General features: G+C 38.6%; 1 protein-coding gene across 1 annotated transcript in view; it reads right to left on the bottom strand.

Moving 5' to 3' along the window:
* Positions 1–25,607, bottom strand: part of ltk (leukocyte receptor tyrosine kinase) — a 79,282-nt gene that overhangs the window by 20,891 nt on the left and 32,784 nt on the right. The window contains exons 4-15 of the mRNA XM_066684115.1: positions 24,656–24,881; positions 17,061–17,200; positions 16,334–16,474; positions 14,678–14,827; positions 11,636–11,736; positions 10,341–10,501; positions 10,102–10,196; positions 7,776–7,865; positions 6,983–7,157; positions 1,719–1,869; positions 1,189–1,320; positions 557–713 (exon numbers count right to left, since the gene is read on the bottom strand). Coding sequence (XP_066540212.1) covers positions 557–713; positions 1,189–1,320; positions 1,719–1,869; positions 6,983–7,157; positions 7,776–7,865; positions 10,102–10,196; positions 10,341–10,501; positions 11,636–11,736; positions 14,678–14,827; positions 16,334–16,474; positions 17,061–17,200; positions 24,656–24,881 — 1,719 coding nt within the window. The remainder of the gene's footprint in view (positions 1–556; positions 714–1,188; positions 1,321–1,718; positions 1,870–6,982; positions 7,158–7,775; positions 7,866–10,101; positions 10,197–10,340; positions 10,502–11,635; positions 11,737–14,677; positions 14,828–16,333; positions 16,475–17,060; positions 17,201–24,655; positions 24,882–25,607) is intronic.

The following is a 25,607-nucleotide window of genomic DNA, read 5'->3' as shown; positions in this document are numbered from 1 at the left end:
GGTCTACAATTATGTGCAGAAGCATTCATTGCATTTTTGAGGGCAGAATCAGGTCAAACACGTATTTGTTTATATTTTATTTTAAATTAAACATATTTTTTTTTCCAGAGATACTGATATTTATGTCTGGGTTGATTTGCCAACAACATACATTATTCATTTTTTCCATTAAGACACATTATCCAGCATCTTTTCATCCCAACCTATGGTTTAAGACCATATTAATGGTAAATCATCTGTATTCTGATTGGTTGCCGATGAACATATATTTATAACTGCCTACTAAAGCTATGAGGAGACTTTACATCAGATTGCTTTTTAAATGGGGCAGAATCCAGGATTGCCAATGCAGTGCATTTACATACATCTCACAGCAAGAGTAACAAAATCAGCTCCATTCCTTCAAAATGATGAAAGTCTGGACAATTTATAAATGTAACAGGACTGGTATATGGTACAAGACACAAGATATATCACCCTAAGTGGACCACAAGTTACAATAAGGAATCCTGGGTTTATCTAGTATGTACAGTAGTGCGGTTCAGTAGATGAAGACCTGCTGCTCCAGTTCTGCCATTGACTCCAGTTGCCATTGTGTCGTTTTCATACTGCTCTAGTGGAATCTGGTCTGAACTGCTTTCGGGGTCCTCCAGGTAGGCCTTTCCTCCTCCACCCGCTGCTATCAGCAGAGGCACCGGCTCCCCATTCTCCATCTGTACCCAGGCATCCCAAAAAAGAAAAAAGAGAGGAAAAACATGAATCTCAAAATAAAAAAGAAATCAAATCACCGTTATCGTCCCAGACCATAGGCACTTCCATCTGCAGCCCAGTTCAAACAAATCCAAATACTTTCAGCATGTCTCAGAAATGCTTATCTAGACTAGCACAGTGAGCCAGAGAGTGTTATCCACATGAATCCCTTCAGGCAGTGTCCCTCAGTCAAAGTGGGTGGGGAGGGGTTTACATAGTAGTTTGAAAATTATCAATGTTATGGAACATGTGTTGCCCTCTTCTCCTCTCCAAACAGCCTAATTTATTTGTTTCTAGTTGTGTTTAAAAGAACTATGTGTCTGAACCATATGCGGATTTAGGACCAAAACCGACATTGAATATAAATTCTTTTTCAGTTTCATATCAAATTTTGAATGGTAATTATCATAAAAACAATAGAAATGAGCAAAATTTTACCCGAAAAATGAAGGTAGCGCCCCCGCCGCCGCCACCTCCCCCAGCATATTCCATAGCAGCACCCTCTCTGTCAAAGCCGTCTTCAATCACTGATGACTCACCCAGGCAGATTTTGTGGGTCAAATTGTTCCTCTGCAGAAGAAGCAGAGAATATTAGGAAGAGAATCAGCACAATGTGAGTTGTGGCCAAGGTGAACAACAAAACAGAACTAAAGAAAACCACCTAAAATGTGTGGTTAAATGGAACTGAAAATTAATTTACTTCAGCTGACACTAATACAATGCCACTTGACAGCTCAATGCACTTGGATGAGAACACTAGCCACCCAGTTACCCAGTCACATAATCTACTGTAACAGACACCTTTGTTGGCAAGCACTGCGCTGAGTGATAGGCCAACGCTGGGATCCAACTTGCAATCTCCCATTGATGGGATGAATGCATAAAGAGATGCATTCCTATGCACACAACCAAAAAGTCAGGCGATTCACATTGTTTTGTTGCTCCTAAAGTGAGTGTTGGTCACTCACCCCTGGACAAGCATCTTCACCCTGGTGACCGATCAGGAGGTACAAAATGTCCCCCTTTTCCAGTGTGAAGATGGCTGAGATGATGACCCCATGTGAGCGCTTGTTGTGGTTTTTTGCTCCTTTGCCTCCAGCAGCTCCGTAGGCTGAGATCCTGCGGGCCAAAAAATGGTATTTTAGTGTTTTAATTCAAGGAGCAAACAGTATCCAAATGCATAACTGAATGATATGGCCATATAATGTACCAACCAAAGCGTATAGTTACACCCAACAGATTTAATAAAAAGTTAATAAAGACATGCCACATTAACTATATTATAGATTTTTCATACAAAATAGGGACATTTCCTCAGTCATTTTTGCTCACCTTAATTTCGCCCATTATGTTTACTGTCATGTTTGTTTAAGAATAAACATCACCAATATTTTAGCTACTAGTGCTACGGTTCTGCTCTGTTTTTCCCTCCTCTATTCTGGGACTTTTATGTCAATTTGTTTGTAAACAAAAAATATTTTACTCATTCAGGATTAGGGGTGGGCGATATGGCCCTAAAATAATATCACAATATTGCAGGATATTTTGGCAATAACAATATTCTTGGCGATATGACAAAACACTGAAAAATACTTTTTTATTAAATTCAAGAACACAATATTGCAACAACATAAATATTATTCATTGATTCATTCATTATCAGGCACACAGTTCCAGGGACCTGGAGGTTGTGGGTTCAAGTCCCGCTCCGGGTGACTGTCTGTGAGCAGTTTGGTGTGTTCTCACTGTGTCTGTGTGGGTTTCCTCCAGGTGCTCCGGTTTCCTCCCCCGGTCCAAAAACACACATTGGTAGGTGGATTGGTGACTCAAAAGTGTCCGTAGGTGTGAGTGAATGTGCGTGTGTTGCCCTGTAAAGGAGTGGTGCCCCCTCCAGGGTGTATTCCCGCTCTGCGCCCAATGATTCCAGGTAGGCTCCAGACCCACCGCGACCCTGAACTGGATAAGCGCTTACACATAATGAATGAATAATTTATCTGGAGCAATATATTGACCACAAAAAACAGGCTATTGTGACAAGCCTATGTTACTGTACACAGATTGAAAACATACTTTGTTGTTATATGCCGATCTGTCTTACAATTGCATAAAAGAACAAGGTCAAAAACATTTATCTTGCTTGAGACGTCTTGAAAGAAATTCATCCTGCTTTTCACCCATCAAAGCATAAGCTCCACTATGCTAGGATTAGAATTATCGTGAACTTGAGGTAATTTGCGCCTTGTGCCCAGTGATTCCTGGTAGGCTCTGGATCCACAGCGACCATGAACCGGATAAGCGGTTACAGACAATGAATGAATGAATGAATGAAAGAGGGAATTTGCACAATGAATGTATTGAACTGATGTTTTGGGGGAAGTTCAAACATTTGTGATTAATATCAACAATGTCTTAAGGCACTTTAGAACAATTATTCACTGTACTTCAAAATATTATACACTAATGGAAGCGGATAAGGATCAATCATCTGTACCAGCCACTTTCCAGATTTACCCATAACAGTGTTGTGCCATAAAGAGGGGGGATCAGCTGAAAGCTTTTAGAGCTCTTCGGTCTAGTGATTGAGAGCAAAGAAGCAACAATCTGCCTTTCTTTCGGCTACTTTCTCACTCTCTGTCTGGCTTCTTGGCACATCTTAGCTGCTGCTATTGAGCTCCCAGGACAAGCCTGGCAATCACAGCAAATCAGTTCAAAGCCTTCACAGCACAGGGGCCAGATTAAGCAAAGTGCAGAAACAGATTAATCTATGCCTTCAGCCTGTGACTCACTGGGTACTTGCTTTCAGAAGAAAGAGGGTGTGTGGTAAGCGAGAAGGGGGAGAGAGAGACAGAGAGAAAGAGAGAGAGAAATAGTCTAGAAAAGTTGGAGCAGTGGGTAGACTCTGCAGCCTGTGGTGGTTAAATGTCTTCCCAAACCTTTTTGCTGTGACTATCTATAATCAATCTTGACAGTTTAGGGAGAATAAGCCTTGCTTCTGCTGTAAATATCCATTTGTGACAAGGTGTGAGCCCAAACATGACAGGATTCAGCACTATAGTGTTACATAACTCTCAAAATAAATGTTTTTTAATCACGTGTTAGACAATCTGTACAGTAAATGACATGCTACTGATGTCAAGTGTCAAAAAATTGGTTTAAAGTCGGCTCCTGAGTGCCAACAGTGTTTTGGCCCTTGATTTGGTCTTGCCATCATTACACTGTTGGTTTGATTCCTGGTGATGCGTAGCCAGTTTGGCCTCGCTCTCTGTTTATTGTAACTGAACCGAGCAGCTGATGCTCTCCTTCAAGCATTTTGAACTGTCAAATGATTTGTTAAAGATGGCTGGCTTCACATGTCTCAATGGGAGTAACCTTGACTCTCCCTGCTGGGTAGCACTGTGTGATTTGAAGAGATATAGCTATAAAATATGGTTCAAATCATAACATTTTTCTAAAACTGAGAGCATTGGAAGCAGAACAGCAGTGATGTGGTACAGAACATGGCTCCATACCTGATCAGCTTAGTCAGAACAAAGCCATGTTACCAGAAATGATGTAGCACATCTGACTCTGTTTTAAATGCGATCCATATTGAGATATTTTTCTGCTTGGTCTCAGGCAATGCAAAATCAATTTGGGAATGGGCACGAGGTTAAATGGGTGTGTAATAAATTATGTAACTTGGACTCAGTTAGTTGATTACTCCTGTTCCTTCTCGAAATCAAAGGAGGAGGAAGTGGAAAAAAGCCAGAGTATCATCAAGGACACTGATACAGCATGCTGATTCTGATGAGACCCTTGACATTTAAAGGGCAAATATAAATCACGAGAAACATCACTGTTTGCTGCCACCTGGAGATGTAAGATGATTTGATTTACATTTAGCTTCGAATAAAACACTTTCAAGCTGAGTTAAGCTGTATAATTATTTTCTCTAAAGCAATTTCTTACCACAATCGCCCTTAAAGTAATACTATGGAGAAAAAAAAATTATAAAACATCTGGTCACCACTGGATAGCTGTAACAATAACATAACGGCAATATCAAAAATGATTATGAATTGATGATGAATATTACATATGTAATGTATTTAAAAACATACAAACCCAGTTCCTGTACAGCACACTACAACAGTGGAATCTAATACTGATATTAACACCCTTTAAAAACCCGCTGTCTCCCCTTCTTCATATGAATAATATCTATCCATCCATCCATCCATCCATCCATTATCCACCGCTTATCCGGATCCGAGTCGCAGGGGAAGCAGTCGGAGCAAAGAAACCCAGACCTCCCTCTCCCCAGCCACCGCCTCCAGCTCCTCCGGGGATATACCGAGGCGTTCCCAGGCCAGTCAAGACATGTAGTCTCTCCAGCGTGTTCTTGGTCTGCCCCGGGGCCTCCTCCCTGTTGGACATGCTCGGAACACCTCACAGGAAGGCGTCCAGGAGGCATCCGAACCACCTCAACTGGCTCCTCTCGACGTGGAGGAGCAGCGGCTCCACTCCGAGTCTCTCCCGGATGTCCGAGCTCCTAACCCTGTCTCTAAGGGGGAGTCCAGACACCCTGCAGAGAAAACACACTTCAGCCGCTTGTAGCCGCGATCTCGTTCTTTCGGTCACTACCCAAAGCTCGTGACCATAGGTGAGGGTTGGGACGTAGATTGAACGGTAAATCGAGAGCTTTGCTTTTCTGCTCAGCTCTCTCTTCACCACAACGGACCAGTACAGAGCCCTATTACTGCTGACGCTGCACCGATCCGCCTGTCAATCTCACGCTCCATCTTTCCCTCACTCGTGAACAAGACCCCGAGGTATTTAAACTCCTCCACTTGAGGCAGGATCTCACTTCCAACCTGGAGAGAGCATTCCACCCTTTTCCGACTGAGTACCATGGAGACCACATCATCCACGTGAAGCCAACAAGACCACATCATCCACAAAAAGCAGACATGGAATCCTGAGACCACCAAACCGGACACCCTCCGCCACTTGGCTACGCCGAGAAATTATGTCCATAAAATTATGAACAGAACCGGTGACAACGGGCAGCCCTGACGGAGTCCAACTCCGACTGGAAACCAGTCGGACTTACTGCCAGCCATATGAACCACACTCCGGCTCTGTTTATACAGGGACTGGATGGCTCGTAGCAAAGAGCCCAGTACCCCATACTCCCTGAGCACCCCCCACAGAATACCCAGAGGGACATGGTCGAATGCCTTCTCCAGATCCACAAAACACATGTAGACTGGTTGAGCAAACTCCCATGCACCCTTCAGGACATATGAATAATAAATCATGCAAAATTACAGCTCTGTCTGTAGTTGAAAACAGACTGTAAAGAAGAGAACTGAGAATTATTCAAATCTGATATATTAAGAAAATATTTTGAAAAGACCCAAATTGGTAGTGCTTTTTTCAGTGATGACAAATGTCATAAATCATAGCAGCCATTTCACATCATCCTTGTGTACTTTGCAAATCATGTCTTGTTATTTAGATTTTTTATACTCGAACATAGATGCACCTAAGCTAATTATTATTATTCACACTCATTTATCTGCTCAAGGAGCATGGGGGTTGTATATAATTATATATGATTACAATAAATACAAAACATAAATAGAGTACAATTTTATTTTTTCTTAGAATTAGTAGATGTGTTGTGATTGAGTGTGAAGAACCAACTTTGTTTCCAGATGTTCTCAGTGATCGTAGGGATTTATTAAATCACAAGCACACTTGACTTAACATAATGAAGTATATATGAATGGGTAAAACTAGGTATTGGATTGCCACAAATAGATTTAGAATGGATTAAACCACCATATTCACACACAGAATATCACTTGTAATTGTAATAATTATTTGCTTTTATTCAAATAGTATTACAGTAAGTAGTGTTATTCTGTGTGGGAGGGTGTTGGTTTAACACTTTCCAAAACTGTCCTTGTGGCAGTCCAGTATATTTAAAGTTGTCATCTTATACTTTCACATACAGAATATTGCTAGCTTTTATTCTTGTTTTTTTTAGGCAAATAAACTCTTACTGCTAAAATAAACAGCTTTTAAAATTGAAAGTGAGGAATATCAGCAATTCATTCAATATTTCCAGTAAGAGTGCATGCAGACCATCAGCAGGGTCAGTGGTGCGTGACGATAGCCCCATATCTACAGGTGGTGAAGAAAGTGTTAACATTAGTCAAATCTTGGTGTCAGAACCCTTGCTTACTTGTATCGGTTGGAAGCAGGGACTCTCCACATCTGGACGCCGCGGAGAGGGCCTTCTTTTCCCACCACAACACTGACGTTGGTGTTCCGATATGTGCTGTCACACTGGGCCTGGGTGGGACCTCGAGGTCCACTTGCCCCACAGGAAGTGAACCACCATGTCATCTGGAACTCTCCTGAAAGATAGTCCTAACATTGTTAACACTCTCCTCCTGTCTCCTTCACAGTGGTGAAACCCCAAAATCTTAGTTAGGCTACATGAGGAAGTTGGTTAAAACTAACCATGACGAGATGTTGTGTACTGTCCCGTTAAATCATGATATGGCAAAGAATACACACAAAATGAAAATGTTAATATTCTAAAGAGTAACAAATATTTAAATAAAATCTGAAATATGATTCACAACTCTTTAAAAAGTCAAAGCTCTTCCTAGATCGGTTAATATTCTTTAGATGTTCTGTAAACATTAAGGTTATTCACACTAAAACATCTTTTAAAAATGGCTTCCTAAAGAACTATGCACTGAAAATGTCTTTAAAGAACCCAAAGTGGTTTTCTATGGAGTTAGCCAATAGATGGCTAGCTCCTTACCAGGCCGGCGTAATATACATTTTTAGCAGAAATTAATGCAGTAAATAAAATGCTGCCAAGTCTTGTGTTTTAAGTATTTTCAATGCTGTGTGAAGTTCTTGCTCAAGAAGTGGGCTTGCTATGAGAATTGTTGACTTCTTTTCTGGAAAAAAAGATTCATTACAAAGGCATTTTATCATTGCATCAAAGTAATTCACTGTACCTGATACAGACGGCTCAGGAAGGGGGCTCAAGAAGTCCAGCTTGCTAATGGAATCCAAATCATGATGGCCAAGGAGCAGTGCATTCAAATCTGATAAAACCAATAAGAAATAAAGCATGTTGGAAGAACAGCATGAAAAGTGAATGTGAGAGAGAGAGAGAGAGAGAGAGAGAGACAGAAAGAGAAACATACGGTATTCATTTCTAAACCTGTGCCATCATTGTAAATGCACTAATGATATCCCTGTGTCATCCCAAAAAAGAAGCAAGAAACAAAATAAAACAAAAAGGAACAGATGAGCTTGATAAAATTAAGCAATTTAAGAAGCATCATTTAATGATCAGATATTTCAGGAATTTACAAAGTCTTTAGTCTATTTACGAACAGCAATATATAACAAAGCTTGGCTTATTATCAACAGGACCACCGACGATGGCAGCTGACCACAGAATAGAAAGCAGGTCTTCAGTTCAGGGTCCAAACCACCAATTCTCAGTGCTTCGGAAAACTAAGAAACACAGCATTCTGAGAAAAGTTGGAAAATGGAACGACAGATTTCCCTGCCTAATGTTGCCAATGAAAGTTCATGGGCCAATGTCTTATCTCAAGCACGACAGTAAAGAATTGGCAATAATCGCTGGATTGTGAGATGGGAACAACAAAGGAAGAAATGCTCTATTCTAACCTTCCCAGCTTTTCAGAACGAATCAGGGGAGAACTATATCAGGAGCTTTATAATAGACACCTCCCACTGCTAGGAGAAGGCCAAACTGCATGTGCACTTCTGACCCTTCAAAACACATTTTTCTGTCTCCACTTTGACATAAAGCAGGGACTTTTACTGAACTGTTTTGATGTTTGCTCAAATCCAATCATTAGTTGCTATGACAGTTTATTATTGTGCTTGATAGATGACAACAGCATGCAAAATCAATACATTATCACCTTCCTACCTGACAGTGAGGGGGAAAAGTTTCAGATAAATATGGTTTTGTTATTTATTATGTTTCCAATGATATTTGCACATATACACAGATTAACCACACGATTATGAACAGCTCCACTGACCATACAGAAACTCTTTGTAGTTCTACAATTATAGACCATTGTCCATTTGTTTGGGGTCCTGAACCCTGAAGAACAGGGTGAAAAAGGCAAGCAAAGTATGCAGAATAACAGATGGATTATAATGTGTCACAAGGAGAAACAAAGAAGTTGTCATAATGTTATGTTTGATTGGTGTAGATTAATATATATTAATTAATTCATTCATTCATAGTCATAGTCATAGGTGGGAATACACCCTGGAAGGGGCGCCAGTCCACCACAGAGAATCACATACTCACACACACCTAAGGACACTTCAATTTTTGCCTTTTCCTCAGGGCCAACTGAGGTAATGCAGGGCACCCTGATGGGATCTGATGGGCTAGATCCTGACCCTTGAGTTCACCTCAGATTCAGATTTCTGCCAGTGGGATTAATTCTTCTTTGACATTGTTCACATTGTCATTGTCATTGTTCAGGACCAATTGCCTAATAGCAGCTTCATTTCATGATACTCTAGGGCTGTCCTGAAAACCACTTTAAGGTCTTCACAGTTTATTTCCATTTTTAGAGCTGTAATAAATGGTGATTATTCAAATATTCAATGTTTCATTCTAAGTATTTCAGGTTTCAGTCGTACAAGGACCTTCATGTCGACAAGGCTGAATACAGGTGGAGCGCTGGGTTTCCTGGAGCAGAAAGTTTTTTGCTTTAAAGACCTGGGCAGCCTGAATATGAGTGTGTATGTGTATATATATATATATATATATATATATATATATATATATATATATATATATACATACATATATATATATATATATACATACATATATATATATATATATATATATATATATAGTTATATATACATTAAAAATAATAATAATAATAATAATAATATTCACATCTCAAAATAATTGAATATCTACTGAATGAACAAATATCTGAATAGCCAAATATTCAGGGCCAACCCTAAAATACTCCCACTTCCACAATACTTTTTACTTTATTATAGATGTGGTGTACTTTGGATCAAACACATATAACATTGTCCAATTAAAGAAGTTGCACAGGCCATCGTCAAATTTTCTGAATGAACCTAGTGAGATGCAAAGCTTCATGGTTCTTCTTTTTGCTCCATTTGTTATGAAAGGATAGGTTAATTTGAGCCATTTTAAAAAATAAACAACAAGAAAATTGAGATAATGGAGTGACAGCACATTCTGTGTATGTGTGTGTGTGTGTGTGTGTGTGTGTGTTGTGGGCAAAAGGTTACCTGTGTCAAAACATGCTGCACTTAAAGAAATGTCATCCAAGGCAATGTCTGCCTTGGAGTCGACAGCCCACAGAGCTTGCACTTTTAAACGGAACCTGCAGTAAAAACAAACAACAAGGATTAAGACAATTTTCACTTATAATGGAAGCTAAGTCGAGCTGTCTGAGATCTTCAGCTCATGCGTGTGTGGTTGTGAATTTACAAAATCAAAGACAAATAAATTTCAGCATCTCCATTACCCTTTTAAAAGGTCAGTGATTTGCAGAGTGACTTCTTGCCAGCTGTCCTTCCACTGTCCAGCCCTTTCCCACACTAAAGGATTCGCTGAAGTACCGTTTTCAACCACGGAGAGCAGCACTGTTCCGTTAAAATTTCCATACAGATACAGCGAGAAATGCAACTGCATGCCAAAAAACAATAGGTTAAACATGGCACAATAAAGTAATATATTTGTTTAAATAAACAAACAAAAGCTATGGTATACGCAGCATCAGAACATTTTATAGTAAACCACTTCAGATGTTTACTCTCTAATAAAATAATTTTGTTGCGAATTCTTCAAGTTTCAACCATTAAAATTATTGTGAGCAGACCCAAACAGCTAACTGCGTCCTGATGAGACAACAGATAAATGGCACTGAAGACGTGTTCAATTTTAAAGGGGGCGTGTATTTAAAAAACTCACTTTTCAATGCATTTTTACATTAAATTGAGTGTTCAACCTGTGAAACAAGACGACCCAGTCCCGTAGGACTGCCTACATCCGAATACAATGGGATAAAACTGGATTTGCCTTTCTTCAGGTTTTACAGTTGTCCCGCACCTTGCATGAATTTCTCCAATCACAGTGCTGGACCCGTGTTTGTGTATGAATGCAAAGATGAGGTTAAAAGGAGCAAAATAAAAACAAAAGAGTACTGAGAAGTAAGACTACTGAGTAAAAACTGCAAAAATAAGAGCAGAAAATAAAGAGAACCAAGCAGAAATAGCTAAACAACAAAGCTTCCACACCATGCTTTTCACTCCTGAGAGCTTTGGTGGGGTAAACAGTGGTTTATTAACATTTAAAGGCACAGGTGCTGAAAAAAGCCACTCTGAACAGGGGAAGAACAGTGCTGTGGTGCTTGACATTTTTAGTAAAACATGTTACGTGTTTAAGAGCACAGGAAAAAGCAGCTTGTGGAAAAGTTGTAGAATGTGTTCTGTTACTTCACTGAAAGTTGCACATAAAAGAGGTGTTGGATAAAGCGCCGTCACTCTACAAAATCTATTTCCACTGCTTCACAACTTAATAATGAATTATGGCCCTCTAGCCCATGTCTGGTTTGAAAATAACTACCATAACCTCATGGGCAGCTGTGCCAGAATGTGCAATTCTATTTAATTGTTTTTCTATGGATGCTGTATAAGCTGTGTCTGTGCAACTGAATCATAATCAAAGAACCTGTCTGGATACGTTTGTAAATATTACCAAGAACACGTTCAAGCCATCTTCACATTTTACTTTGCAGAGACACCCATACCCCATTCTTACCTGGCATTCTTGGCTTGAGACAGTAAAAGGAATAGCTGGACTTTGAATGGATGCTTCATTGCCACTGGCAGTGCTTCTGACCTTAAGGAACAGGAAATGACCTTAGGAGAGAACACAAGTCAGTCTTTACATCAGAGGACAGTTCCACATGCTTGGAGAAGACTAGCTGGCAATTCAGTTACATCAGCTTTCATCATGCTGAGCCATAAGAGGGAGGGAAATCCTTCACCCCTCAGCAGAGTGAACACTTCATAATTCAGCCTTTGCAGAGCCACCAACAAGTCTTCATCCCCCACTGAACCCACTATTGTGTAGATGGTTTTGTAGTAGTAAGCAACACTAATCAAAGTGAAACTGCATGAACACAATATAAACAGCTACGTTAAAAACAAGGTTTGTGTGCATCAATCTGTATTGGTTGCATTTTAGGAATGCAATTTATGTTGTGGAACAATATATTTGCAGTAGTGGTGTCACACTAAAACATTTAAATATTTTATCGTGTTAATCACAATGACATTCTGTGATTAATCACGATTCACCCCAAGATAAAATGCTAGTATTTCCTTGTTTTTTAATGTATTATTATTATTATTATTAGAGGAAATTATTATAAGGTAGTTTTTATAATATCTAAAATAGAATCTCTTAATTTGCTGAGTAAATTATTCAGGAAGAGTGGTAACATCAAACGCAATGAAACTCCAACACAACTGTAGTGACGCTGTTTTTACATTGCCTAATAGAACCACATATATATTATTAAGATCTGTAAAATGAGGGAATTATGGGAGGAAGTTAAGGCTATATTTGGTAATATTATTAATTTGTGTTTATAAAGTATCATGTTAAGATTTCCAGATTAATCACGTGCGTTTTGCTGTAAACGTCTCTCTGCTTGTTATTCTGGTTGTTTCTAACTGCCACCCCTTCATTCCTTTTTCTGCCACATGGAAGAAGCATCATCATACTTTTGTTTGTTTGAATAACGCTTTTTTTAATATTGGTATTGTTTCCCGTCTTGTCTTCAATTGGTTCGATATGGGGACTCCCAGATTGCCTGTGGGAAATTGTGAAATATTTTAATTCCACAAAAAAACACATTTGGTGACATCTGGTAAAAAGTTGAAGAACCCCAACTATGGCAGAAAGAAAGAAAGTAACTCTCGACTTCTAAAGGTTATGCTGTTTGGTTGCTGAAAGGCCTTTCTCCACACGGATGTTGAAATGGTTTTTCCCCTTTTCAAACAAAATTCGGCTCTTCAAGAGAAAAGTAAAAGCACGTCTGATATCAGACACCAGCCTTAGAAGCAATCTTTGAAAGCACAGACACTTTTAAACCTGGAGGATCTGAAAGACCCTCCAAGGCTGTCTACTCCTCCACATTTTTACAGAAAGACAAGAGCTGATGTGTTTCCACTCTGGAGCTGCAAAGCAGATCTCAGCTGGAGCAGCGAAGCTGGACACCAGCTGGCCAGCTATAAACTGGACCGGCTGTGCTGCATGCACCAAACCCATGACTTGCCAATATCATGCTGAGCTGCATAATACTGAAGTGCTCTCAGCTGGATCTTAAATCACTGCCACAGTTTCCAAATGATATTTCATTAAGTGAGAATTCGAAGTGGCATCTACAGAACATGCCAGAAATGTGAAATACACAGTGCATCTGTGAAAGAAATCCCATTAATGATATCCACAACTTAAAGTACAAGTTTGCATTCTACATGCAATCTCAGAAACATGGAAATAAATCTGAGGGAATGATCCATGTCTCTTTCTGTGAATAGGATATACACTTTCCCAAAAAGCACTGGCCCTGTAGTTGAGGAATTTTCCCATATAAGGGATGCAGAACATTGCCACATACATGTATCCAAATCTAATACCTGATACAAATCAGTTTAGTTTAATCTGACCATTTCTTTCCAGTGGCTCTAAGCCAATTATCTAATTTTGTTGGCTGTGTTTTGATGCTACTTACCCTTCCTAAAGCAAGACCGATTAACACTGTAATACGGCCATTCTGATAATGACTACAAAGGCTAATTAAAAGAGCCATCACCAGATGGAGAAAAAGACACAAGCACACTCAAGTAATTTGTTGCACAACTAAACTCACTTTTAATACTTGAGTTACGTAGTCTTTCCTAAGCCACATGGATGCCAGCTAGCAAGCTACTTGAAACCGAATGCTTGTTGAATTACAAGAGAGAATGGTACATTTTCAGTTTCTTAAAATGTAAGAATTCTTAAAGCCTTCCATAAATACATGACCTTACATGGTATTCCACAATGTTGGCTGCATATAATCCAAAATCTAAAGATACTGACCCACCATACAACAAAAAACAGCCTCTCTGAAATTATTCTTCTACATTATGGAATTTAATTACACCCATTTATTAAAGAACACTCAGACATATCCCCTTAAAAACGTTTAATTAAAATTCCACATCTCCTCCTGTATATATTTGTTTATTGTAATGCTGAATGTAATTATGTTTCCTTTTTCTCTAATGCTATTTCTCCTAAAGAACAACCTTGAAACCTCCTGAGCCACTGGGTTATTATCATTATAATTAACTTTCTTCTTGAACATGTCTAATACATGAGTGAAACTCAGCTGTCTCCTTAGTCATAGTAACTCTTCAGCACACCTGTTTCCAGGCATCTTTGTGAAATCCTTCCATCTGAGCCATTATCAATAAAAGCACAAATATTTTACTATTTATTACAAATGCTAAACTGTTGGAATGAAAACAAAAATCAATCCTCAATGCACAAATAACTAAAATTATGGGAAATAATAAATGGAAGTTTTACTGCTTTTATGCAGCATTGAGAACAGGTGTTTATTTAAGCTATTAATTTGTATTATGTTATTATTACTGAAGTATTCTTTGTTGCATTATAGGACAATTTCAGTTTCTTTTTTGCTGTACATGTCGCTCAACCTGTTAAATCTCTGCTGAATCACACAAGGCTCCGTTCTCTTCATGTTCTCTATCATTTTGTGTCATTAAAAAGTTACATATTCACCTTGAGTGTTTTGGAGCGTTGATCCTAGAAGGTCAGTGCTTTCAGACAGTTGTTCACCGCTGGCCAGTTTCCAGAAAGACTGTCTATCAGATGCTGACCACCCACAGGAGCCTGACTCAAACGAACAGTATGAACCTAGTGGCAATGTACCTGCAAAGAGAAGTGAGAAGGAATACATTTTAGAGCATATGACACACACCTGATGTGTAACAGAAAGACATATACATAGAGGGCATTATTGTTTTAGCTTTTGATTTTAATTTGTTTGTAGAAAAAACGAGAGGAATAAAACTTGTGGGCTAACCTTGCTCTGATATGCTGTGTAGTGTCTAATAATAACAAGAATTAAATATTTAATTAATGACCAGAAGCTAGGTTTGAGCCCAGAACCCCAAGACCTGTGTAGTAGCGATACTACTTGCAGCGCTACTGTGCTGCCTATAAATGAGCTCTTTCAAATAATGAAAACTATAGCTAACACAGTGTTAAAATTTTTACAATATTCTCCTCTATTTAGTCATTGCCAATCAAACAAAAACACAGCAGACTTATTTCTCTGTCATTTGTGAGAAAGCTTGATGGCCCTTCAGTTGTAAAACCGTGCGGTCTGACAGTGCAGGGGAAGCACTTTAAGTTTGTGCTAATCCACCGCCACTGGTGAAAGGATTAACGATTTATCACAGACTAAATCTTTAATACAGTTAATGTATGTGGCACACAGCCTGCCAGCAAATACACACTATTTTCTCACACCCTTCCACACACTTTAACTGCACATACTCATTCAAATTAATCACTCACAGGCATACGTCCAAGTCAATGCTTCAGTGACCATCAATTTTCAAAACATCACTTCATGGTTAAGGTGAGCTGGAACATTTTGAATATTTAGAGTATTTCAAATGTAACATAGCTCCATTTCCTTATCTTTTGCTCACTACTGAAACTAAGGTAAGGGCGGCACGATGGCACAGCAGGCAGTGTCTCAGTCACACAGCTCCAAGGTCCTGTGAGGAGTTTGGTGTGTTTTCCCCTTGTCTGCATGGGTTTCCTCCGGTTTCCTCCCACGGTCCCAAAAACACACGTTGGTAGATGGATTGGTGACTCAAAAGTGTCCATAGGTGTGAGTGTGTGAGTGAATGTGTGAGTGTGTGTCGCCCTGTGAAGGACTGACGTCCCCTCCAGGGTGTGTTCCAGCCTTGCGGCCAGTGATTCCAGGTAGGCTCCTGACCCACCGCAACCCTGATCTGGATAAGTGCTTACAGACAATGAATGAATGAAATTAAGGTATTATCATGTCTTTTTGGGGTTTTGTGTGTGTGTGTGTGTGTGTGTGTGTTTTAGGGGTGGGGGGATTTTTGTAGTTGTGTGTTTGTGTTTGTTTCACCCTCCACCCCAAATTCAAGAGTTTCCTCCAGTTCCACCATACAAAAGGAACTTTGAAAACAAAAAAATCAACTACGAACATAAACTAAAAAAAAAAAATGAGTACACTGAATACTTGATAAGGGTTTAAAAAGCAGAAACACAGAAAACATGAGCAGGTTACTGCTTTGTTCATCCTCAAATGAATTTAAGAAGAGGGTCAACAATATGCAATGTGTAGTCCAAAGTCATCCACCGGCAAATAAATCTCAGAAAATTTACCAGACTCACCACAGACAGTGCCCTCATCCTCCCCCAGTGGGCAGTCAGTGTGGAAATCACACACTCGGCTCTTGTCTATACACCCACCCAGATCACAGTGGAAACCCAAGTGCTCATCGCAGTCTGGACCCAATGCTATGTCACCACTCTCTGAGTGAAGAGAAATCACACACTGAATCAACATGGGGGGATAATGATTAAACTTCAGCCTGTAATCAAATCTAACTGACCTTATATGATGTTAAACACATGGGGACTTAACCTACACCCCACAGACTCAAAAGCATTGGTCAGTAGAACCAAAACAGCTTAAGTGCATCTCTGACTCAACCAATAACCAATGGCCTAATCTAATCAGACAAAAAAGACCAGTCGATTAGAATGTAGTTGGGATGTAAAAAAGGCCCTGACGTGTTGTGATGGTCCTAATCCCACATGGCTTCCCTATGGACCTATTGGATAAATGAAAAATACTTTTTTTTTTTTTTTGCTTAATTGTGGTGGTCTAATTAGGTGGGGTCATAAATCTAAGAAAATATTTAAATGAGTGCAGGACGCATTACATTATGCAGTTCAATAGAAAATTAATTTCAGACAGATTTAGCAGCTAAAGTTACACAAAAATGTAATGCTGGTGGAAAATAAAATTCTCACCAATCTACAGGAAAAACATTTGTCTAAAGCTCTTAGACTTAACCTTTTAATTTTATTTAGGGTTTATCATGAAAGGGTTTACCCAGGCCACAGTTCTTCAGCTCCAGTGAATCAATGGCTAGAAATCCGAAATCCTGACCACCACATGAAGAGTACTGCACCATAAGCTGGAAGGGCTCGTTCAGTTTACCAATATGAGCTTCCAATACCTCCCATGATGTCCTGGATCACAAACAATAAAATCACATATGTAAGTGAATGCAGGTTTGTCCATTTTAAGAGGAAAAAACAACCCTGAAACTTGCTGTTGAGTTATCCCCAGTCTAACTTAGGGCTGTTCAGCTCCCAGACCACCCTGTATAATTTGACTGAACCTCTCAGAATGTTATACTGGCAGTTTGGAAAGCTGACATCTTGCTTGGATTCACTTCTTAATTTCAATGCCCGTTTTCTAAGCACTCTTTTGTACAGAGCTTGATTTCTTGCCTGTAGTCTAATGACAGAAAGAAATGCTGAGTGAGTTCTAGGGTGCGTCGGATAAAGCTCACATCCTACATTACTCAATATCCCCTAATGTCTAAACCCTGCATTAGAGGCCCATCAAACCACCACAGTGCACCCTCATTTGATGGTACATTTGGCTCAGAAAGCATGTTCTTAAATCAGAGAGATGGGGATGTCGCTCCATTTCTGCTCAAATGACGGTAAAATTGACTTATTTTTGCTGTTTCAGGTTACTTAAGGTGGAACTGACTCTGAATTCGGGAGAGTGCTAACTGCACAAAAGTAAACATATACCAAATGTGGTACTAAACAGAACATCTCGAATTACAAATGAGTTTCTGTGGTAATTCAAACAGTGAATTGCAGCTTATAGGCAAGTTAAATTTCAGCCATATACATGCTACAGTCCCGTTTCATACTCAAACATACACCTTAAACACTGCACAGCTGCAGCGCTCATGAATGAAAACAACCATGGGGGAGTTTGTTTTGCCGTGAGAACAGTAGTTACCTAGAATTGTCTCTGTTCATTAAAAAGTACTTAAAAGCATCTTACATTTAAGTATGTACTTGCGAAAAAAAACATAATGCAAAACGAAAATAAATACAGAATTAATCATGTATAAATCAACAAGTATTTCTTGATATACACAGACCTTGATTCCAGATGTCACCACCCACTGTACTGATTTGTCCTGATTCGCTGCCAGCACCCTTGATTTCATTTATTTCATTTAAGACTGATTAGCAAAACATTGAAAATACAGTGAGGTCTAATAGCTAAAATGTCTTTCCAGCAAAGGTCCAAGCCTCAAGATTTGGGCTTTGTCCTAAGCAGCACTTCACACTGCCGTTTCTGATTATTGTCATGTTTTTCAGAACATATACAAAAAGACACAACTGGTGGCCAGAAGAATTAACATAAACTGATGTGCCTGTTCATTTTTAAAAGTTAAATTTTCTGCATCAATTTCCCTTAGATTGAAATAAGCCATGCTGTCCCCACTCTCGCGTCCTTCATGCTCGGTCTAGTGAACTGGTCATGCAGGTTCATGCAGGAATCTATTGCCATATTAATAAGATTAACTGCACCTGTGTACTATCATCAAAATTAAAAAAAAAAAAGTTATTGACCTTATTTGTATATTAACAATGAGAATTTTGTGTTAAACAGAGCTAACAACACTGGAAAAAATTGCACAGTTGTTTGAAATGTAACAAAGAAATTAGCTGCTAAGACATTAAGAGACAAAAGAGACAAGATAATAGCAGCAGTAGACATTTCGTAAATACAGTAACAGGGGACTAAGGTTCACCTTAAAGCAACTTTGAAACTTCTAGATATGCAGCTACACATAATTAATAATTCATAATTTTCCCAAAAGAACAGACATGGCAATTTGGACTTAAGACTTCACTTGTCTTTCTTCAAATATAAAGTATTCAGAAGCAGGAAAAAAGCTGGAAATGGTTCAAGAGGCAGACTTTTTTATTCCATGTCCAAGTTTTGGGCTCATTGAGCAAGAGTATGCATTTTATGCACATTGGATTTGGTTTCAAATAGTAGTCCTAGAATGAATATTTATTGAGTTCAGACTGTGCTCTGACTTGATGGCTGTGGAACTGTAAGAGTTTACAGAACAGAAGTAACGTTCCTGGGCTGAACAACACTTTCAGAAGAATAAAGAGAGGAATCTGGAGGTTACTCGGAATAAGGAGCCTTTGGTGAACTACCGTTTGCATTCATGATTCTAAATCAAATTGTGACTGCATATACTTTCATTAGAATTACAGGGAAATAATACAGTTATATAGTTTTTTACAAATGTAGATGAGAATAATCTAAATATCTGTCCATTGCTGGTATTGATGTTTTAAACACTATACCGCTGTATGTCTACATAGAATCATTCCAGGAGGTCCATTAACTCTTAGCCAATTAGTTTAGTTGCTGATTAATAAGTTTAAATGGACCTGCTTGTAGGTCTTGGAATTGAATGGGTTAAATGTGAATAAGGTACTGTGAAACAAATTTTAACAATTGCTAGTATTTATCAAGCATAATTAAAAGCAAAAATACTCAGCAATAATATGAAAAGACTTTTAACTGAAAAAGGCTTTTAACTAAAATTAAAATACCTTTAAAATATTAATATATTTTAATTATATATATGCTATTGGGACCCTTGGCAAGGTCTACTTAGCAAATCTTAGATCTCTGAGTAGCTTTTCATTCTGTTGACCCCTCAGAAATATCCAGGTACACTATATCTCATTTTATTACATTCATTGCTTTCAAACACCTGTGCCCCATGACTCACACACTTTCAAAGGCTTTTCGCTGACTTTCACATACAGGTGTATGCAAAGTTTGGATATCACAATACTGCGAACACACTTCTGCTCAGTTCATTACACAGCTGCAGATTATGTGATAAATTTATGATAAAAAAAATGTAAAATACAGTGGAACCTCTACTAACAAACGCCTGTACTAACAAATTTTCCCAGATACGAACCGGGCATTTGAATATTTTTTGCCTCCACCAACGAACCATGACTCTAGAAACTAACCCGAGCCTCTGCCGAGCCGGCGGCTGGAAATGGCCACTGACCCCAATAGGCGAGTCTCCCAGCGCGCCCAGACTGGAGTGAGCTTTTAAGATTAGCTAATTGTAGTTTTAGCAATTTAGCATTAGTGTAAATAGCAGACATCGAAATTTGTGCTAAGTTAAACCGTATCTATGCTTCGTCTCCCCACATTCACCCACCTACTCTCTGTTATTCCACCCACCCCCCACCTCCCTTCATACAGCCAGTGCCTGTGTTACTCCTCCAGACAGTCGTCACGTCTTCAAGGTAGCAATGTGTAACCACTTAAAACTTTTTTATTTCTTTTTTATTACTGTTACCATTGTATTTCTTTTTTATTTTTAGTAATGCTACATGTATTTTTTTTTTACTAATTTGAGTGTTGTAAACATATATCAGTGCAAAAAGGGTGACTTTTGGGGTGGGGGCTGGAACGCATTAATTGCTTTTCCGTGATTTTAAATGGGGAAAATTGACTCGAGAATTACGAACTCGAGAATTGAACTTACGAACCGGGTCACGGAACGGATCAAGTTCGTAGGTAGAGGTTCCACTGTATATCATGCAATATAAAATTCAAACATTATGGCAGTTTTTATATTCTGAAGAAATGCAGTGCCCTGAAGACGATGTGTTGATGTCCAGTAAACTGAGGCTCAAATGTTAAAGAGGACCATATCTGTGAGCACAAAGTTGATTTAAGGATCTTTGGAGTGTTTTTGTTTGTTTTCAGCTTTGACTTGACTGGATATTACCTTAACTCTGCGCTAAACTCACAACTACAGTGGGCCATTTTAAGGTCGTGACTATACTAGTCACTGAGCTCCCACAGCGCCTCTTCCCTGTAGCTTCCTTAAATGCACATTAATGCAGATGATTTTGCCATGTCCAGACATGTCCTAATTTTTAAAGACCTCCCTTATTCTGAGATACTGCCCACATGTATAAAGACCACGGTATATGGTATTACCTTTATAATGCCCAGCCCTTATGTAAACTATGAATAAAAACAGTCCTTGTGATTTGATAACTGTAGGTTTTAAAATACGATTTCAATATATAAAAAATAATCTTTCAGCTCTAGCTGTGACAATAGCTTTTTAATGGTCAGAACAGCTAAAATATTAGCCTACTTGGGCAGGCATGTCACTTGCCTATGTATTACTACACCCCTGTGAGAGAGAGAGAGAGAGAGAGAGAGAGAGAGAGAGAAAGAGAGAGAGATACAGAGAGAGATGATTGTTGCTTATTCACATTCTGAAATTGATACCTTTCTTGTAAATACATATAAAATAGTCCAGATAGAACTGGAATCTTGGGTCACTTTGGCATAGTGCATCAGCTTAACCTTTCTTCATTACTTACATGATGTTAGTTTGGGCATCAACTAAATCTGATTTGTATGATACAGCACTCCTTGACTAAAGCTCAGACCCGTTAGGCACAGGGCCACACAGACCTGGACCAGCATCCGTCATCTTAAATAGGCAGTGTGTGTAAGTGTATTGGCTGCATTATGGTCCTACTGCTCCTTTCCAAATTACATTGCATCACAACCCATTTCTAGCCCTCTGTCAAAACCAATTATGCACAAAGAAATATTGGTGTCTACTTTTAGAAACAGAATGCTTTCTTCCATCTTGGAGCAGCTTTGCCCAACAAGAAAATCAATATTGCGGATATTTCCATAACAAAAGGCTTTGAGATGACATTCGTCTTCCTTGTTCACAGAATAGTGTCTGTATCTCGTTCTTCTGTTAAATAAGGTGAATGTCAGTGTATTCCTGCATGTTTCTCAACCTCATTCTTATAGTCTAATAGAGATGGTAAATTAAGGCCCCTTCCAATGGGATTAAATTTACATGTCCTGGGGTAGTTTCCTGTTTTACAGGCACTAGTCAGTGATTTTATTTCCATCTGAAACCGCCAGAGTAGTTTTTTAACCCTCATACACTGACAAAATTACAGGCTGAATTTACCTACACTGTAAAAAGAAAATAGTTGATCCAACTTAATTGAATTGCTAACAAGTAATTCAATTAAGTTTATCTAAATTAATTTTTTAAGGTTAACCTTAAAAAACCTTAAAGAATTAAGTAGGATAAACTTAATTGAATTACTTGTTACCAATTGAAGCAATTGTAAAATTGTAAAAAGAATTGAATTTCTTTTTACAGTGTATTATTATTCACACAATTTAGCCATGTTTGGATTTCTCTGGAATTTTCCTGGCCGATGTCATCTTGACACATTCATTTGCTATAAATTCTCACAGCCATTAATTTGGTCTGCATGTTAGGACTTAAAAGCAACGTCTACAATTGGCGGAATGATATGTTTGAGGTAAAATAATGACTGTTGTTTGTACGTGGTGTCACGCCCTCATCTTGTCAGGTCTGTTGTCCCCGCCATGTGCTTTATCTGCACATGGCTTTGTCTGTTATTGTCCTTGTCTCCGCCCTTGTCCCGCCTTTGTTCCGCTTCCTCATCTGTGTCATTTGTTAACCTGCCCCCTCGTTAGCTGTCCAGGTGTATCGTGTCTGTGTTCAGTATTTAAGTCCCCTTGTATCTCTTTCTGTTATCGGTCATTTGTTGTTTTGCTCTTTTCTAGTCTAGTCATGTCGTTTCATTTTCCTGTCGTGTTGTTTCCTTCCTTCTCCTTGTCAAGTCATTTTGTTTAAATTTCTACTCTTGTTGTTTCCTTACTTCGTGTTTGCCCGTTTGTGTTAGTTTTGTTTCTTTATTTTGATATATTAAAAATCACTGTGTTTTAGCAAGTGCGTCCTCCTCAGTCAGTCCGCCCCGTGATTCTTGACACGTGGCTAAAGTTTAACTTGTCTGTAATTTTTATTCACTGTTTGAAATACCACAGAAACCCATTTGTAACTGAAGGTGTTTTTGAACATTTCCACCTTAAGTGATCCAAACCAGCAAAAATAAGTCAATATTACCCACCTATGGAGCAGGAATAGAACAATCTTCATTTCGGTTCATGCTTTTCAACATGAGGGGTCCTCTCTGTTGCCTAAAACAACTCCAGATGCCTCTGCCATGAGCAGAAAGAGAGAGAGAGAGAAAGACTAGCATACTGGACCGAGCCAGTTTGTTTTTTCATTGATTCACATACACTGGGGCTTCATTAACACAGTAGACCAGTTTCAAGCACAAAATCAGACCTGAGAGCTAGCAAACAGAGAGGAAACATCTGAATTTTATAAAAAGTGTGTTTTGATTACAATCATGAACTGTGCCTATAAAGCCCTTGAAAGCCCTTTCTATTCAAGTTAATCTGGCTCCTTTGTTTGTACATTTCCACAATTTGAAAGTACAAATAAAGTTATGAAATTCTTCCAAAAGTCTAATACATGTCTGTTGTATTTCACCAGTATTACCCTCCTCTCAATGTAGACGGGGCAGTGCTAAAATGGGTAAAGTTTATGTTAGCTTTACCATGACCAATCACAAGTGTTAATATGGTTCCACCTTCACTTCAAGTATGAACAATCTTGCACTTAAGCTGGCAGTAATTCAGAGTTTGACCTAAGACTTGTCCTGACTTGTCTCATTTCATTAGAATATGAAGAACACACCCACACATCTCAGAGAAGTCTAATGAGATCATTTCTGCAATTATTGAGTAGTGTTTTATCATTCTGAAATGAAATTAATACTCTTTGTTTACAAAATCTTCAGCTAGTTTTTTTTCATATTAATGATAATTGAGGAATCCTTCCTATCAGCCCAGTAAAGGATAAATTGTTTTGCGAAAAAATAAGAACTTTTCTTCAAATTCATAATAAAATATCTCATTGTCTCTTCTAAGAACAGAAATGTATTAATATTGTTTAAATTTCAATGCTTATTTCAAATGAGAAATTCTTAAAGGAGCCTTTTGGCGTAGCCTTTTTTTCTGAAACTCTTTAAGATTCTCAGTTAAATTTCACTGGTCACTGCGACATAATCATGGATAGGGCAGTTATGAATACATTCCAAAATGTTCCTGCAGTTGTTTAATATAATAATGCACAATGCCTTTATAATAACCAGCAAGAAATGCAACTTCTAATTGTTAAAATCATGTCCACAATAAAGAACATATTAAAGTCAAAGTTTAAAGAAATATTCTTTTATATTTCCAAATGGCAAAAGCTGCAGTTTTTTTTATTTTAGCCTAACTATAACCCAGTAACATACAGCACATGAACTGACTAAAGATAAATTAGACCAGAGCTTCATAACCTTGGAGTTGCAAAATCCTTGGTCCCAGGTGGGGTTATGAGGGTGGTTCTACAAACAGGGGAGAGGGGGGATTGACTGAAAAGACAAAACTGCCCACAATGCTGGAACCCATGTACATGTGATTATATTTGTACAAATTATTTTTGAATAGTCAAAGTCAAATGTTGCAACTGACCCTCATAATAGGGGACAGTTGAAACATTCTTTAAAATGTATTTGTGTATTCAAATTTGTGCACAGACAGGTTCTTAACGGAACACATTTGTTTCTATAAAGACTAAGAGTAATGTTAGTCCAAATGTCTCTCATCAAAGTTGAATGTAATTTATAAAATTCGCTAACCTGACTTCAGCCTGTTGCTTGCTAACCAAGGCTGGAGAGAGGACGATTCCAGACTCGGTGAGTTTCACAGAGACAGACAGATTTCCTCTTCTAGGCTCTGGCTGAAAGCGTGCCAAGCAGACCTGACACAGCGGCCCACTGCTCAGCACCACAGGACTGGTCATGTGGAAACTGCAAATTCCAGAATCTCTCAGGCCTGTGTCAGGCTTCAGAACCAAGAAATGACCTAAAAGAAGTAAAACAATAGAGATAACATGTTAATAACAGCCTGCTGGGTTTTTTTTTTTTGGGTTGTACAAACTCAAATGAACAATATGATCAGAAAACATAACTGTAAAACTAAGAATATTCATAGGAATATGTCTGAAATCTGGTTATAATATGGTACATTTTAAATATGTATTATAATGTAATGAATAACATAATATCAAATGATATTCTAAGTTATATTTCAGACATATAATGTAAATGTAATGTAAAGGCAAAATGTAAAATGCTTTGTCCAACAGAAACCTAATAGGTCAAATAGGCTCACAGTGGTGGGTTAGGACTCAGGTCTCAAAAACCTTTGTTCATGAAAAACCACCACTTTACACATTATAACATTAAATTGGAAATCTGGACCTTCTACCAACTAACTCAATGTGAAATAAAATAATGTGAAATAAAATAACCGTCCTCACTGTGGTGTATACATGTTTTCCATTATTTACAAGGTCTTTCTTGTTTTAGACTTCAGTGCATGTATAATAAATTAATTCATTCATTATCTGTAACCGCTTATCCATTTCAGGGTCGCAGTGGGTCCAGAGCCTACCTGGAATCATTGGGCGCAAGGCAGGAATACACCCTGGAGGGGGCGCCAGTCCTTTACAGGGCAACACAGACACACACACACATTCACTCACACACTCACACCTACGGACACATTTGAGTCGCCAATCCACCTACC

This window comes from Hoplias malabaricus, chromosome 1, assembly GCF_029633855.1.
Source record: "Hoplias malabaricus isolate fHopMal1 chromosome 1, fHopMal1.hap1, whole genome shotgun sequence".
In the NCBI taxonomy this organism is placed as follows: domain Eukaryota; kingdom Metazoa; phylum Chordata; class Actinopteri; order Characiformes; family Erythrinidae; genus Hoplias; species Hoplias malabaricus.
Note: the sequence above shows the minus strand (reverse complement) of the source record. Positions and strands in the feature narration are given on the sequence as shown.